General features: G+C 39.1%; 1 protein-coding gene across 1 annotated transcript in view; it reads left to right on the top strand.

The window, feature by feature from the left end:
- The window catches only part of lamc3 (laminin, gamma 3), a gene marked incomplete at both ends in the record, with an annotated part of 136,163 nt that overhangs the window by 98,238 nt on the left and 21,207 nt on the right, over positions 1 to 16,718 (top strand). The window contains 6 exons of the mRNA XM_079257021.1: positions 9,809 to 9,997; positions 10,322 to 10,567; positions 11,602 to 11,755; positions 11,864 to 12,006; positions 12,166 to 12,344; positions 15,511 to 15,691. Of these exons, the coding sequence (XP_079113147.1) occupies positions 9,809 to 9,997; positions 10,322 to 10,567; positions 11,602 to 11,755; positions 11,864 to 12,006; positions 12,166 to 12,344; positions 15,511 to 15,691 (1,092 nt within the window). The remainder of the gene's footprint in view (positions 1 to 9,808; positions 9,998 to 10,321; positions 10,568 to 11,601; positions 11,756 to 11,863; positions 12,007 to 12,165; positions 12,345 to 15,510; positions 15,692 to 16,718) is intronic.

A 16,718-nucleotide genomic window follows, 5' to 3' on the forward strand; every position in this document is an offset into this window, starting at 1 on the left:
TGTTTCACACATATACATGTCATGTCTATTCAACATAATCCCATGAGGATGCAAGCCTTCAGGTTGTATTTTAATGTTTCCCTGCTCTGACACACCTGACTGACATTAATGAGTCAATGAACAGAACTTCATGGGCTGTCGGGATTAAAATTTAAGTCAGGTGTGTTTGAGGAAGGGTACATTGAAAACCTGCAGGACTGTGGCCCTCGTGGGAGTTGAATAGTCCTGGTATATATATTTATAGTTGTTTTGATCTACTTTTGTAGAACAAAAAATGTATTCTGCTGTTTTTCAGCAATTCAGTGACCCTGAACAGGATGCAGCAGGTATGGAAAGATGGATGGACTTGAAATTCTGGATTTAAATCTGTTGGGATTTTGGGATTTGTTTTACTGTTCCAGTCTCAGTTATTGACCTTTGCCTTTCTATTTTTCAAGTTTTTGCTCGATTTTGTGTCAATTTCTTTTTTAACTGTTACACTAAAGTACGAACATAACATTCTTACATTTAAATAGACTTGGGTTTTTTTTTTCTCCTGAGGTCATTATTTTCATCAGCTTGTCCATCATGTGACTTTCACCTTTTAACAAGTTTTCTATTTTTAATATTCCTTGGAACAACAGAACTTTTGTTTTTGTTCAGTAAAAGTTTTCTTTTAAAAAGAGATTGCTTTCTGTTCATGAACCTGCACTTAGGTACTCACACACACACACACACACTTAATGTCAAAACTTGCAGACCTTTGATTAAAAGTGGTTCTGGTTTGGAAGCTGTTTTTGCCTTTCTAAATTCTAAATTCTTCGGAATTGATTGTCAATGTTAGTGAATAACATGCTGGTTAGGCTCACAGAGTTTCCATTGGATTTGATTCCATGGTGCCAAGCACGCAGTGTCAACAGTGCCACCATCATGCAAAGCTAAAAAAGCTTATGTATTTGTCTAAAATTGAAAATTGTATTTATATACATTTTGTATGAATGTATTATATGCAGTTAAAACATGCCAGAAAACCTGTGATAATTCAATACATAGCATAGAGACAGGTATAATAACAGCATATCAGGCCAAACAGACAAGAAAACATATCAAAATAGCTGCGCCAAAAAAGAAAATAAGAGCATAGATCAGTTGTGAATGTTATCAGCACTATATACAGGACAAATTTGGAACAGCCACACATGTTAGAGAGCACCGTGTAGCCAGTTCACTGATCAAACTAAAGATCACATTTGTAGAGGGGAGACAGATTTTAACCATCTCACCCATTCCAGAGCCTTTTTATTCTGTTGAAGAAATACAATTAGACCACCCCTAAGCGCTCATTACTCACAAAGAAAAAAACCAAAACCTTCACACATAAAATCATTAAACAGCAAAACTAACTTTGTTTAAAACAGTACTTTACATGTAGCCATTTTTTAGCTTGTAACATTCCCAATATGCAGTTGCTTGGGATTGTGTGTATTCTAATTTGAAGAACATCTCATTTACTACGTGAGACAAAATACTAAGAAAAAGAAGTCAGCCTTCATGGGAAATGCACAAAAAAGATCATTATGTTCTTCTAGTTCATGTATTGTTTTTATCACACTGCATTGAGCAGCTGGTAATCTAAAAAACAGATATTTTGATGCAAGGCTTTATTACAGTGTCAGTTTTAACACATGAGAATGTCTTAACCTTAGTTATAGCCAAAAAAAAAAAAAGTAAGCAAAAGCCCAAAGAATCAGCAACAAAATATTACAGTGACCTCTCAAAGTTACATGAAGATACTTCCAAACAAGGCATGAACTTTGGTTCTCCAGCTTGGCACCCATGCCGTCCACCCCTTCAACATCTAAATACAGACATTTTACCTCGTTACATGTGATGCACCAAAATATTTGTTGTTGTTTTATAAAACGTGGCAATACTGTGTTATACTGAATTTTACTCTGTTATACTGAGTTTTACTGTGTTGTGCTGATCCTGAGTTATTTTCACTTCCAGAGGCATGAAAGAAAAAATACCAGTTGTGTCAGTGGACATGAATGAATATTTTAAGGGTTCGTGACAGTTTCACATTTTGCCATGAGACTGGGTTGAATTGTCAGAACACTATTCTTTCACACAATCACATGAAAACTGACACAGATCAGCTTCAGCAACAAAAACACTGGTAGGTAGAGTAAGTTATAGTTATAGTCAGTATCATGCAGTGTGGTCATTCGTGATTAATGTGGGATTTTTTTTTTTATTTCTGAGAACACATTTGCATTTCCCTTTCTGTGTGTTTTAAAAATATTTACATGTCATGTATATATATAAGTGCCATGCAAATGATGAATGAATGTTGAATATGGAACACGGTGTCCTCTGAGTCATGGATCAAACAAGCCTTGTGTGCTGTGTCCTTTGTTGAATAGCATTAGCTGCCTATCAGAAAAGGAAGCCAGTTAAAATTAGGCTTTAATATTCAAACGGATGATTACGGTGGCATGTCGTGCTCTGACAGCCTGCTGGCTTTTCTTATGAGAAAATAAAAAAGGGAGCAAAGAGAAAGCGGAAGTGCTCCATGAATCTATAAGTTTGGGTCAAGGAGAACTATCAAAGTAAGTTGATAGACATACTGTTCATCATTTGTCACCGAGGCAGGCGGACCAACCTGCTGTTTCTTCTTTCAGAGTATTAATTGCTGTGTAATTACCTAATGACTTGTATCATCATGCAGGGCGCACCCATAGACAAAACTGGGATGGAGTTTATACACCGGCTGCTGAGGGAAAGCTGCAGCCAATGGTGCTTTATAATCATGATTTATTAACACTCTCCGAGTCGTGTCGGTTCTATTTGCTGTAGCATAACACAACAGATTGGAAATGTTAATATTTGTGGTGGAAGAAGCAAATTGCGATCTCCACAGAGCAATGCTGCTGCAGGGCTGATGAAGTCAAGCATATGCCCTTCAGATAAAAAGAAAAAAAAAAAAAAAGAAAGAAAAAATGAATTTCACTTGCAACCACAAGTTCTGAGCATACTTTCAATTTTAGTGCAGACTGGACACGTATCTATACACCATGTACATGGTGGTAATTGCATACAGCCCATCCATAAAATTGTGTAGAGGCCATAATTCATAAACTGAAGGAAGGGTGGTGTAAAATAGGGGAAGAGATGATTGTAATGTATAGATAGAATGGAGACACTCAATTTTCCTTACAGCCTATCCTGCAGAGGAGTGCTCATTAATCACCTTAACAAATGAAATGCATGATATTCTCGACACTGCTGGATATTGAGAGTTACAGTGCTGTATTAGAGCTCCACTGTTTGTGCCACTTCCTTCCAGCCCTTTGTTCGTCTTCTGTGGTGCATCATATTTAAACACAGATAACGTCCATCAGACGGTATTGTTTTCTGAAAATTATGCACATCCGTCTGATGTGAATGTAAGATTACTTTTTAGGGGGGTTGCTCCTCTTTTATTAACTTCCTGGAAGAGGTGTGAAAATTTAAAACAATATGTGGAGAAATCCACGTCTGGTTAGATATTTATGTGAGCTATTTTTAGTTTGGAACATGGAGAGATTTTCACTCATTCTGATGACCGATCCGCTTTGCTGCACAAACTTTTCCTTGTCTCAACTTATTTCATCAAGAGAAAGGTCAAAACTTTTTTCAAATCAGCAATCCTTGACAGTGTGACTGGAAGCCCAGACAGGCAGCACATTGTTTATCTCTCTGTTTATTTTTGTGTAAAATAAGTGCGCTGGTTGAGAGGAGATAAGTAAACCGTGGCGAATAGGATCAGCAATAGAAATTACATGGGAAGATTCATTGCAGACTGACTGCATCTGTCTTTTTTTTTTTCTTTTTTCTCACTTCCTCTCACTGTGGTTCCTCATATCCCATCACACTAGTATAGACCAGCCATCGCCGGGCTTAGCTTGCAGCAAACACGGCCCACCAGAGAGATTAAAAGCTGAATAAACCAGCATTAGAATCAGCTGTACTCTCCATCAGTCCTTTTCCCTCTGCTTTCTCCGAAAGATTTTTCTTACTAATGACCTCAGAGGTTTGAAGATGGCATTTAAGCACGCATTTGGGAAATGCACGGCCTGTCTCCTTCTGTCTAAATCCGAAGTGGCCCTTTGTTGGTAAGCACTGATTCACAGCAGCTTCCATTTTAACTTAGCATTCAAATGAGTGCTGCAATCAGCAAAATGGTTGGTCATTTATTCATCTGCGCTCTAACCGATGCAGTGAAACAAGAACTGTGGCTGAAGGCCTTTATTACCAGACGTGAATGTATTTTGGCTGCATGAGCCCCTGGTGGTTCATTCTTCTTTACAAATGCAGAGAAAAAAAAAAAAAAGAACAAGCTTCAGTTTCTCCACCTCCTCCAACCTAATGCAGTGGGCGTGACATTTAGCTATGCAAAACCACTCTACATTATTCAAAAATTTGGCCCCACACAAATGTCAAAGCGAGAACCAAGCGTACGCTGTTATGAAACAGCACAAGGAAAAAGAAAGATCCTTTTTTTTTTTTTTTTTAATTTTCAGATTAAAGAATAGATGCACATGCTGCATCCAGGTGACTGGGATCAGTCAAATACAACTATAAAAAGCTGGTTTTCTTTATAGTCACCAGATTAGAGCAACATTTAAGTGCCTCAGACGTGGTCTTATATAGTTTATACAGTGGCTGATGATCCAGCTGAAGGCAGTCTATGCAATGCATGTCATAGAGTGACAATCAATTGATTGGCTTCCTCCAATTTTGATAAGAGCAGCACTCAAGCCCATCCCATGACACAAAACCACCTCTTTGGAAGAGATGTTCAAAGCTAGCTTTGCAGTTAATATGATTTAATTATTAATTATCTGAAAATGGAAAATTCACAACATTGTTACTTTTCTTTTTCCCTGTTTAAAACCTTTCACTGCCATCTTGTGCACGTTCACGCCACACTTACACAAAAAAAAAACAGTATTTTCACACTTTCATGCTTCGTAAGAATCGTATGCCACAAGTGCACTTTTTATTCTTTAATCTTGCTTTCATTTGCTTAATGGTTACCGTTTCGTCTAAGACGTGGTGGGTTAGCCAAAGAAAAGGTGTCGTGTTGAAGCATCAATGTAAACCATCATATACCAGAAAGCTTCCTGTGCATTTTTGACATCACAGTGGGTGACACATGCCTGCACAAGTTGGGTCACCCTTTGATGGAGGCCTTGCATCTGGAAGTTTCACTGGTTTGAGCTTCTCAATATACATTCCACAGTATTTTTAGATGATAAACTGAACCTCAAATTGCCCAACCAATGTCTTCCTCAACTGTAAGTCATTTCATATGAAACAAACATAATCTAAATGAATAATGGAAATTTCTTGTAACAAAATATATTGAACGAGACATTCAGCCAAAGTGCCGTCCTCCACCTAGAGCAATTCCCAGTCTTGCACTTTAATAGAAAGCAACTCAAATATGCATCAAATTTCCATGTATCCTTCCAACGCCCGCTCGTCTTCTTCATCAACCCTAATGAAATGAGAATGTAGGAAACTTTGTTTTTGCATCATACTAATGTCAGATAAATAAACTAGCATTATGAAAACAGCTGGATGTGCGGAAAATAGAAAATGACTTAAGAGTATACGTAAAAGCATGATGCTTGTTGCTTTCAGCGACCTGGAAAATGACTGAAACTTTCAGTGTTTGTAAGATAAAATTTGTGCATTTTAGCTCGTTAGTTAATGGATCAGTTGTTTTGTTCGAAAACATTTTTTTAACTAATCACAAAGTGATGCAACACTTACAAGCATGTTAACATCAATATTATCCCATTTTAATCCAAGTTTGTTTATGATACTTAAAGTAACTTCACTTTGGAAATTTGAACATGTATTTTTGTTTTATTACTATTTCTATTTATTACTATTTTTTATTTATTCCATTTCTATTTACTAAATGAAAACCAACTAGATCTTTCTCATTAAAATGCAAATCCACGCAAATTACACTGTAAAATGTAACTGATTAAATTAACTTTCTTGTAGTTGTTAGTAATACTTATCTAAGTCTTATTACCTTAGGAGTACACAAGGTTAACTGGTTTCATGTACACAAATGATTAAAAGCTCAACTGACACTAAAATATTTCCAATTATTTCAATCATATAAACTTAAATGTTTCAAAGTTTCTCTTATTCAATTTTCATTTGTCTTCTTCTTTCTTGCTGTTATGCAGAACAACAAGCAGACAGGAAGAGGCCATTTGCGTCCACCTAATGCCACATCATTAAACCCAGATACTGGTAAAGTCTCACCATGTCATCAGTAGACTGAAAAATGAAACCAAGTATTCAAGTCCAAGTTATCAGGATAATAATTTAATAGCTTAATTTACCACTTTCACAAAAGAATGAAAGTATAATAAGGCAGCAACTGCACGGTAAATCTTTTATCTCACTTCTCTATAATAACTAGGTGACCCAGAGCTTTGGTGAGACAGCATGAGCTACAGCCACTGCTCTGAGGGTTCCCATCGCCGATACCCGGGGGCCTTGGCTATAACAGTTTGGCTGACAGCCTGTATACACAAAACAAGAATTGATGCATTTATTTTCCACAGTCACACCATGACAAAACGTATTTCCCCTGTCATCCCTATTGCACACATTATGTATGGGGTTGGGGAGAACATACTGCCCCTCCTTTTCTCCCTCAACATCCCTCCCTTCCTCCTCTGCAGCAGTCCATTTAGACCTCAGTGACAAGCCACATCTGCAGCTCTCGCAGCATGTCTGTGTTAAATTAGACAACAACATTGCCATGAAACAGTCCTGCAGCAGATTTAAGCCAGCCTCCATCCTGGAGGCCTTCAGTGGGGGAGCATGCAAAATTTTCTTTCCCTGTGTCTCCATTTCTGTTTTATTTCCTCCACTCCTCATTAAAACAGGGTGTTTCCATGCATTACTAAATAGATTTTCTTAGGCTGAAGCTTTCCGCTGTGCAGTCCTTGAATATAACCATTTAAACATGACATCCATGTCATCATTTTTGCATATGTTATATAGAGAATACATTTATATAAAAATAGAGGGAAGAAAAAAGCAATCTGCTGTAATAATTTAAATTTTTCCTTTTCTGCCATTTTTCTTCAGAGCATTTTTTTGCCACAGGGGCCAAAATGAAAAGTAGCCTCGACACTTATATAACTCACACAGCCGTGTGTTGCTTTCAACCCATGTGACTTGTTTATCAAAGGCCACACATGTTGCCCTTCTTTCCCACAAGGACCTCCCAAGATGGTGCACTGTGACATCCAATGATTTGTTCAGAAAATAAATCTGGAGACTTTGGAGGCAAGAAAGTGGTAACAGAGGAGGGGCGGGTTCTGATCTTCCCCTAAACAAAAACACATTTCTCTTTGGGTTTTTCCTCTCTCACTTTGCTGTGTCTGTCTGGCGTTAAAGCCATTACAAGCCACTGTAAACAGCGATAACCACTATCTTTGGAGAGTTACTCTTGGCACTTTGTATGAGAGGAACACTAAGTGATGCTCGAGCATAAACCAATTCAGTCAACTGAGAGAAATCTGAGAAAGGGGGATTTGCTGCTGAAGGTGTCTGTCTTCAGCAGTGCCTGTTTCCAGTTTCTTCCTATCTCTTGCGAGTGGCTTTAATAATGAAACGCATTAGTTGTTAATGTGCATGTATTTCTGTAGAGTGCTTACACTGAGGAGCACAATGGAGCGATGGAGTGTAGGGAGTATAAGCTCTGCTAGAAGGGAGCTCTTTGGGGTGTGATGTGGATGTGAGGGCAGCGGGGGGGGGCTCCTCAAAAACTTCAGCTTGCTTGTTTTCTGTACAGAAATATTGCTCTCCCATCACAAAACAGACAAGCAGAGTTCAGGCAGAGAGCAGAGCACTGAAGTGCAGAGCAGCATAGCTGAAGAAGGAGGAGCGCGAGCGAGGCTGAGAGCCGAATAGCGGGATTGTGTGGATTTGTTAAAGGATTCATAATGCGCAGCTCTAAGGGGAGATTCACAGAAATCCCAGTTCATTACGGCTGGATGTACGCTCATTGATTCATTAATAAAATTATTCTTCAGAGACGTTGTGCGGGAAGGTGTGATTAGCATGACGATATAGAAAAACCATGTGAGGAGCCATCAGGCCATTCAGCGACACTTTGTGATGCATGGCGTTAGATTTTCTGAGGAGCCGGTGGAATGATAATAGTGTCGAGGAGGCTCTCAGTGGCTCTACCGCCTCATATCACGCTCAGTCATCTTCACACTCAGTAAAGTCAGCACATTTCTGCTGCCATTAAATTTACTATGGCTCATTGGGGATTGACAGTGCACACCATCAGTGTCATTGTATGCTTTGTGAAATTCCAGAAAGATTCACTTCTTTATGTTGGAAACAATCATTATTTCTAAATACTGTGTTTAAATGACTGGCATTTCACGCTTGAAAGTTATGTATTATTCATATCGCCTCGCCAAATACCCAATAATCTCCTCTGAGGAGTGTACACTTCATCAGGCAAAAGGATAATCATTCCCCCTGATGGGTACGTGATCGATTTAGCTTTGCAACAGTTATTCTATTGCATATGTTTGTTTTTTAAAGGTCTGGATTTAACGGGGATTAATTTGGCGATGTGAGACACTGGTTGCTGTGACCTCAAATCAAAGAAGCAAAGAGTTTCTCGAGTGGTGTGAGCTGATTTAAAAATGCACAGCAAAAAAAAAAAAAAAAAAAAAAGCTTCTCGCTGAATCACACTGAAGGCTATGAGGGAACGATGGGAAATTTTAATGAGGTCTCTGAAATTGCATGCCTGCAGATTATTTGCAATGCATGGAGATCTTATTGGTGTGTTCTCTAGAAAATCAAAACTCAATTACTCTTATCAATCTGCAGGAAAGTCATTTGAGAAACTTTTAAATTTGAGAAATTATGTAAATGAACGTGGGTTGCAACTAAACACTGACTGAATGATAACAGAAAAACACCTTGTGCAGGAAGAATTAAATGTGTTTTTGCGCTTATACAGAAATATATTTGTTGTAGAGCAAAATCATAAATTATCATTAGGGCTTAAAAATATCATTACATGAGGATATAATCATGGAATCAGATTTGAAAGCATGAGCGTATCAGCTTTTACTGTGGTGCAAAGTTCCCAGAGACTGCAGCACACAGTTGGTTTTGAGGGTGTTTGTAATTATGTCAGGCTGTGACGTTAGGACCATGGCAGGTCACTGAACTGCAGCAGCTGATGTGCTCTCTGCCTTGCTGTAAGCATGCCCACATTGTGCCACTGTCTTCCCTGCTCTGGACTCTTTCTCTGACTTTTTCTGTCATGTCACCGAGTACTGCCTGTAGCTTGATGGGTTTAAAATGTAGCTCAATGACTGCAGATCAGCTCCGTACAATTCATCAGGGGTATGCATGTATATCAACACATGTCACATGGCTTTTAGGACATCATAGAGTTGGTAATCTCTCCCACTTGGTGAGGGAATTGCTTTACTTCTTGAAGGTCTTTCGGACTGCATTTGGCTGACATATTTCCCAAAGCAATTATAGTCGGGGTGAATTTAGTTGTCTTCTGCTCTCCATGGTGGGCTGTAGGGAATATTTTTTATTTATTTAATTTTTTTTTTTTTTTTCTCCATACAGTCGTATATGTTATGTCCAGAAACACAGCGCCCTCTTGTGGTGATGAAGGAAATCTCTGATCTTATTTTCTGTGACAAACATTTATAAGCAGGTGCACACATGTGTTACGAATCTGTTGTTGCCTTTCAGGTGTGTGTGAGTGCTCAGACTTCACCACCGGGATGACCTGTGAGCATTGCCTTGATGGTTACTATGGCAATGCTTTGATTGGCATGCCTGGAGATTGTCAGCCTTGCCCTTGCCCAGACTGGAGCAGCTGTGCCCAAATTGCAGGAACAGGACAGGTGGTCTGTACCAACTGCCCTGCAGGACAAACAGGTGACATGAGCTTCCAGCAATTTCAAATGATTCATATGCCCAGTGAGTAAAGTAAATAATGAGCATTATGTCAGGAACAAAACAAAGAGAATTACTCCACATGACAGCTTGATGCTGAAAAGACCGTTGCCTCAAAGCTGCTCAGTTTGCAGCTGTTGTCCTTCTACTGCAGAACACCACCTGTGACTCAGAATATTAAAGATGAGTTTTTAATTTAATTAAAACACACTCCAAGGCAGCATGAGAATGGCCTCAGATGATGTTTGTAGCTCAGCCACTTGTCAAATTCCTGCCCAAACTCTTCTTACCTCTCCCTGTGTGTAGGGATGCGCTGTCAGAAGTGTGAGGATGGTTACTATGGCGACCCCCTGGGACAGCTCGGGACAGCTCAGCCATGTGTGAGATGCAACTGTAATGGCAATGTGGATTTCAACGCACTGGGAATATGTGATCACATCACTGGGAGATGTCTGAAGTGCCTGGGGCACACAGAGGGTGACTACTGCCAACACTGCCTGCGGGGTTTCTACGGCAACGCCCTGAGCCAAACAGCTTACCCGAAATGCAAGCGTGAGTAACTGAAAGGGGACAAATTATTTGTCAGTTCCTTTTTTTTCAAAAAATGTTATTCATTTCTTTTTGGGGGGGTACGAATGGGGAGTTGTGGTTGTGATGGGGGGGGGAATTAAGTAAATGATGAGATTTATTTGGCTTGTTGTTACTTTAATTACTTTTTTACTCTAACTGTACAGAGGAGTGCACAAACTTGGACCATCCAGTAAACAATAAACCACATTGTTAGATGCTGTTTCTTGTAAATCAATAAAGAAATAAAATATTTTTGTTTACTTGTTCATCAATAAAACATAAATAATGGACAACTCAGTTAAAGCAGAGGCTGAAGTTTTCACTAACAGATGTAACTTGGTCACAGAAAAAATAAAATCATATCCATCGGTTTTGTTTACATTGCAACATGTCTCAGGCAACCCATCAATAATTCTCGGATACACCGGTTGTTAGAATTCCTAAGACGTTTCTGTCTGCAGCAGAAACGGGAAAGACAAGTAATGCACATAAAAAATTAGCTGGCATTGAGTTGAGTTTTTTTAAAAGTAAAGTAGAGATAGTCCTTTTGAATCTTCAATTTAGCGAATCTAAGTGCAAAAGCTGTAGTAGTCTTCAGTTCTGAAAGGCAGAAAAGCAAGAAAATAAGACAAACAGATGCTACTGGGTCAGATAAATGAAAAAAATATGAATCAATGAATGGAGCGAATTTAAAAACATTGGAGTTTATAAAACTCAAATGAAATTACAAAGGCAGACAGAGACCCAAAGAGAAGTAGCTGTGATGTTTTCATACTCTGATTTTCATATCTTTATCTCATATCTCAGCTTACAAGGCAAACCTCAGCTGAATTTCTGTGCCAAACAGTTTCCCTGCCATTGTCTGCCATTCCCTCCAGTTTTTCACGCATTCTCTCAAATGAGATAAAACTAATAAAATGTTCCAAAAGATAAGGTGATACATGAAAATGTAAGCCATTATTTCTAATAGTGTGGGTTTTTTTTAACAGTTAGATTGCTTTATTTGTTTCCTCTAGCATGCAGTTGCAGTCCTGCTGGAACCTCTGGGGATGTAAACGAATGCTCCTCTCAGACAGGAAATTGTAATTGTCTCAGTCATGTGACGGGACGGGATTGCAGTTACTGTGAAGTTGGCTTCTTCAACCTCCAAGCAGGAATTGGATGTGAAAGGTAAACAGATTTCCAGCACATTTCAATCTGGATCTACATGAAAATGTAAAATAACATGGTTTAGTAAGGGAATCAATCATTAAGATATTATTTCCCTCCTTCCCTTAGGTGCAAATGTAATCCAATTGGCTCATCTTCAATGGCGTGCCATCCAATTACAGGAGAGTGTGTGTGTCGTGCAGGCGTGGAGGGGAGACTGTGTGATTCTTGTCGTGTGGGCTTCTTTGGATTCTCCTCACGAGGTTGCAGAGGTACGGTACTTTTACTTCAAGCTTCATATCTGCTTTATGTGCCATCGTCTAATCCTCTAATACGGATCACACATGAAAGCGTTCCGAACCCTAAAATTTTTTTTATCTGCTTCTTTCCTCATCTCCCATCTCCTGATGGTCCAATCTTGCCTCACCCAGCATGTAACTGTGACCCAATGGGCTCCATTTCCATGCAGTGTCACAGTAACGGTACCTGCCAATGCCGCCAGGGCTTTGTAGGTTACAAGTGCGACAAGTGTGAGCTGAATTACTTCCACAACAGAGCCACCCACCAGTGTGAGGAATGCCCAGTTTGCTATGGCCTTGTCAAGAAACAGGTGCGTTTTAATGGTTTGTGATTGTGAAGTTCTGATTCCTGTTTTTTGCGCTAGCATCAGGAATGCGAGTTGGTAGGTAGAGTTGGTAGTAGGTTAGAACAAAGTGTGGCTGAAACAAAAGCAAAAGTATGTCCATTGCCCTCCAAATGACAGATTCGTTCCTTATAATTACAACTTTGCAACCATCAAAGCGACTCGTCACATCTTTTGTGTTGAACACAAGCAGAATTTTAAGGACAGCTTGTGCTTCAGCCAGCTTACACACGCATGTCACCTGCTTTTTTGGCATTTCCAGCACAATTTTCTGTAAGCCAGTGGTGTAAGGAGCAGTTTTTTTGTTGTCTGTTGGGCCTGATGAGTGAACAAGTGAATGACTTGCAGAGTCATCTGATCTAAGTGTTTGCTTTTGGATGTCAGACAGGCACCCTGCATGATTCGAAGCTCTCTTTTGTTGAAAGCGACTTTGGAAAATCTTTAGGTGAAAACCAGCATGTAAATACAACATAATCTGCTCATGGCTGGTGGTTTATAGGTGGCCCTGGATCACATAGTTGAAGCTTTTCATCTGTTAGAACTGCAACTTGCTTTCATCTCCGCTGCTTAGTTCTGCAGCCTGAAACCACAAGAGGATGGAACATCATGGTAGAGCAAATAAAACTAAAAGAAAACTGTTTTTGTTTCTTGCATTTACTTTGCAGCAGATGTGATTTTAATAGTATTTTGGAGATTAGTATGAATTTATTTTAGATTGACAATTCACTTTTTTAAGGAGGAATTGATGCTGTTTACATCAAAATACTGAAAAGATACAGATCAGCAGCAAGTTAAGAAGAAATAAAAACAGATTCTGTGATGGTCCAGCATTGTATCGGTGCCTGCAGCAAATTTAAGTTTTGAGCACTTGCTGCTTCTAAGATTAAAGCTTTTCCATGAACGTCCATTCATTTTTTAACAAGACAATGAAAACCCACATTGGACACAATTTGAACACATGGTTGGATGGACTGGCATCGCTGCAGTCCTTATCTGTCTCCTTGGGAATATGCTGAGAATTTTTAAACAGATGCAAAACCACAACCTCATGCAGGAATGGACAAAAGACTCACATTGGAAATGTTTAAATCATCAATGTCAGGACATCTTTGAAGCATAATACGGAGTGGTGACACGTTAAAATGGCGAAATGTTACGTATATAGATTATATATCACTATTCTAAAAGGGGAAAACAGCTGTACATTAACAAATGTAACAAAGCAGAAGAAACAAAACTACCGCAGCTACCTCACTTCAGACTGTGATGACTTTGACTCTTTAAAATGCTAAAAAAAAAAAAACTAAATAAACTAGAAAAGCACTCGGAGAGCGCAGACCTCCTCCAAGCATATTGTGATTAACATCCAACATAACTTCAAAGTGATCCAGAATCCAGGATCTCTTCCGGATCTCCACCTAAATGTAATCATTTGTTCCTTGTGAGACCCCCAACATATCCTGAAAATTTTGTCAAAATTCATCAATAACTTTTTGAGCAATGTTGCTAACTGACTAACAAACAAACTGACAAAAACATAACCTCCTTGGCGGAGGTAATAAATAAAATACTGATGAAAAAAAGATCCAAGAAGTGAAAACTACCTCATCTGACCAACTAGTTGAATTGGAGAAATAGGATCAAATTAGATGAAAAAAGTTTTATTCTACAAAGGAACACATATTCAAGTTAAATCCCAGTGTCTCCAGCTTTATATTTATATTACTGGTGTAAATATCTTCATGCTCCCTCATTTAATCTTTGCACTCTTAATCTTTCTCCATTTGTCTTTAAATTTTTCATTTAGCTTTTAACAAAGTTCTGTGTTGATCATTTGGTTGCTGCACCACTTTATATAAATATTTTCCACACCTACATGGTGTTTCTTGGCTCATGTCATTATGAGATGCAATTTGCTCTTGAAATAGCACAGTACCCCAGAGCCTTTCTTTGTAGATCCCCATGACAGCCATATGGCTCCTTTGTATTTGCAGATTGCTTACCAACAGTGGTTGTGCAGTGAAACAGAAAGAGACATTTGGCCTAATGATCTTCTGAGCTGCTTCTATCTGTCCTTTTAGATTTACTGCAGCCCGTGTTTGCATGCCAAGGTGCTGTGTCTAAGGCTTTACCTTCTGAGGACGATCCAGTACTTCTGACATGTTCTCTTCTCTTTGCAGATATTCTTGTCCCCGTTAAAGTGGCTTCGTGTTCGTCCTAGTCCAGCTTGTACCTGTGTAAATGCATGCTGTGATTTCTTCAGTGTTTACAATTCAGTGAACATCCCAAACCTTATCTGCTCTGCACACCTGCAATTACTCTCACTGTCCTCCGCTTCCCTCAGCTCTCCTCCTCACTCCTTACTCCCTATACCTCACTTCTCACATTTTCCTTAAGCATAAGCAAAGGAAACAGACTAACAAGCACATTGACAAAATAGAAAATAAAACAAACATTTATGATAATCAGGACGAGTACAATGGAAAATCAACATAGCAGACTTGTAAATAATTAGAGGCTCAAATGAAGAAATATTTTTTTTGTTTTTTATTTTTTTGGTTGATGCTGGTGTTAAAATCAATGGACTGAACTTGTCTTTTAACACTTTGACTTGCAAAGATTCTAGAAATGGTGAATACAGCTCATAATCATATGTATATGTAGCCTAAGTGACATGCCTCTTGAAAAAGGGGGGCAATCACAGCTAGATCACATCCCCTCTTCATGGATCTGTGCCATTTAACTGGCTGGACTGACAAACTGGGGCCAATCATTTCCATTCCAGTCGCAGACATGACTTCCAGTCTCTTCAGAATGTAATCTAGTAATCTCTTCCAATGCTTTCCTCCACTGCATATTACACAGAGAAAAGTGAGTGGATCCGGATATGAAAACTGTATTCTGTTCTTATCACAGTGTTGATATTCATTTATTCATTGCTTTTGTTGAAATACTACATTCTGATGCTTTGGTTTACCAAGAATTGAAGTCCTATCTCAATTCCTGCATATGAATAAATAAAAGCAGATTTTTTTTTCCTCTCTACTCCCTTTTTTTTCCTCTTTTATCATCTTCTGGTCGTTCAAAGATTGCATTCTTATTGACACCTTCGAAAATCATGATGCTGTTACAGGCAGAAAAGCTCCAGACTCGTCTACAAGATTTGGAGAAGCTCCTGGGTCACTTTGATTGCCGAGGTAGATCCGGGAAGCAGCACCACCTGCTGAAGTATCACATGGTTCAGCTTTATGAGCATGAGCACCAGAGGGAGGATACTCTTCCCAATGCTCTGGAGGATTTCCTGGCCTTCCAAGGTATGGCATCGAAAAAAGCCGAGACAATTCCACTCAGCTTGTCACTCTTTTTAATGTGTCCTATTTGGTCATGACATCTTCAGAGAAACACAGCCTTTGGCAGCTTTTCCTGAGTGAAACATGTAGCTGGCTTATTTGCCATCATTACTGTTGTGTCACATTCTGGCTGCAAGATGATAACGTGCCATATCAGTACATAAAAGACCCACAAGCATGGCCAAGAAATTTGACGTGAAGCCACCCCCGGCTGTCTGGAAATGGGCTGTTGCTCTGTCTGTGTCTCCTCAGTGCGACGCTGTAACATAAACGACGCAACAAAACGATTAAATCAGGAAGCAGGCAACAATACCAACCTCTCCCAATTACTTTAACACAATGCAGATATATCCTCATTATCTTTGGAGGGGAACAGGCTTACAGGCTCAACTGCACAGGCCAAATGGAGACAAATCATAACAATATAGAACAAGGCGCCGTGTGACCAACTTAATCCCTATTTATGTGACAGGCAGTGCATCTCTAATCCCTGGTTTATTATGATTATAGCTGCAATCATGATAACAGTTGTCTAACAATCTGCCTCCAAACACCCACAATCCATACACACATACATTTTCAACCATGCTCTTTAAAACACTGGGCGGCCAAGTGATGATTTCATTTTGGGAGCCACTGGCTCACCATGCAGACAAGTCTCATTTCACAAGACAAAGAGAAAAATATGTAACAAAAAAACAAGAAACTATACATATTGTACGTATTGTACTCACATCTAGACTTGCAATGCAGCCAGTTAGATTAGAAATATTTTGAAATGCAAAGTGAGTCTGACAAAAAGCGTTTCATTGGACGCCATATTGTGTGTGTTTTCTCTGACTGCAGATAGGCAGGAAGGATGATAGTCCTCGCATGAATTAACACAACAAATGAGTTGAGAATGAGAGATGCTTACAAGCTACAAAGAGTTGGAGGAATAACATTCTTAGTGAAATCATCCGTGAAAGGCTTAATGTGGCTTTATTTGCTT

This window comes from Telmatherina bonti (genome assembly GCF_933228915.1).
Source record: "Telmatherina bonti genome assembly, chromosome: 17".
NCBI lineage: Eukaryota > Metazoa > Chordata > Actinopteri > Atheriniformes > Telmatherinidae > Telmatherina > Telmatherina bonti.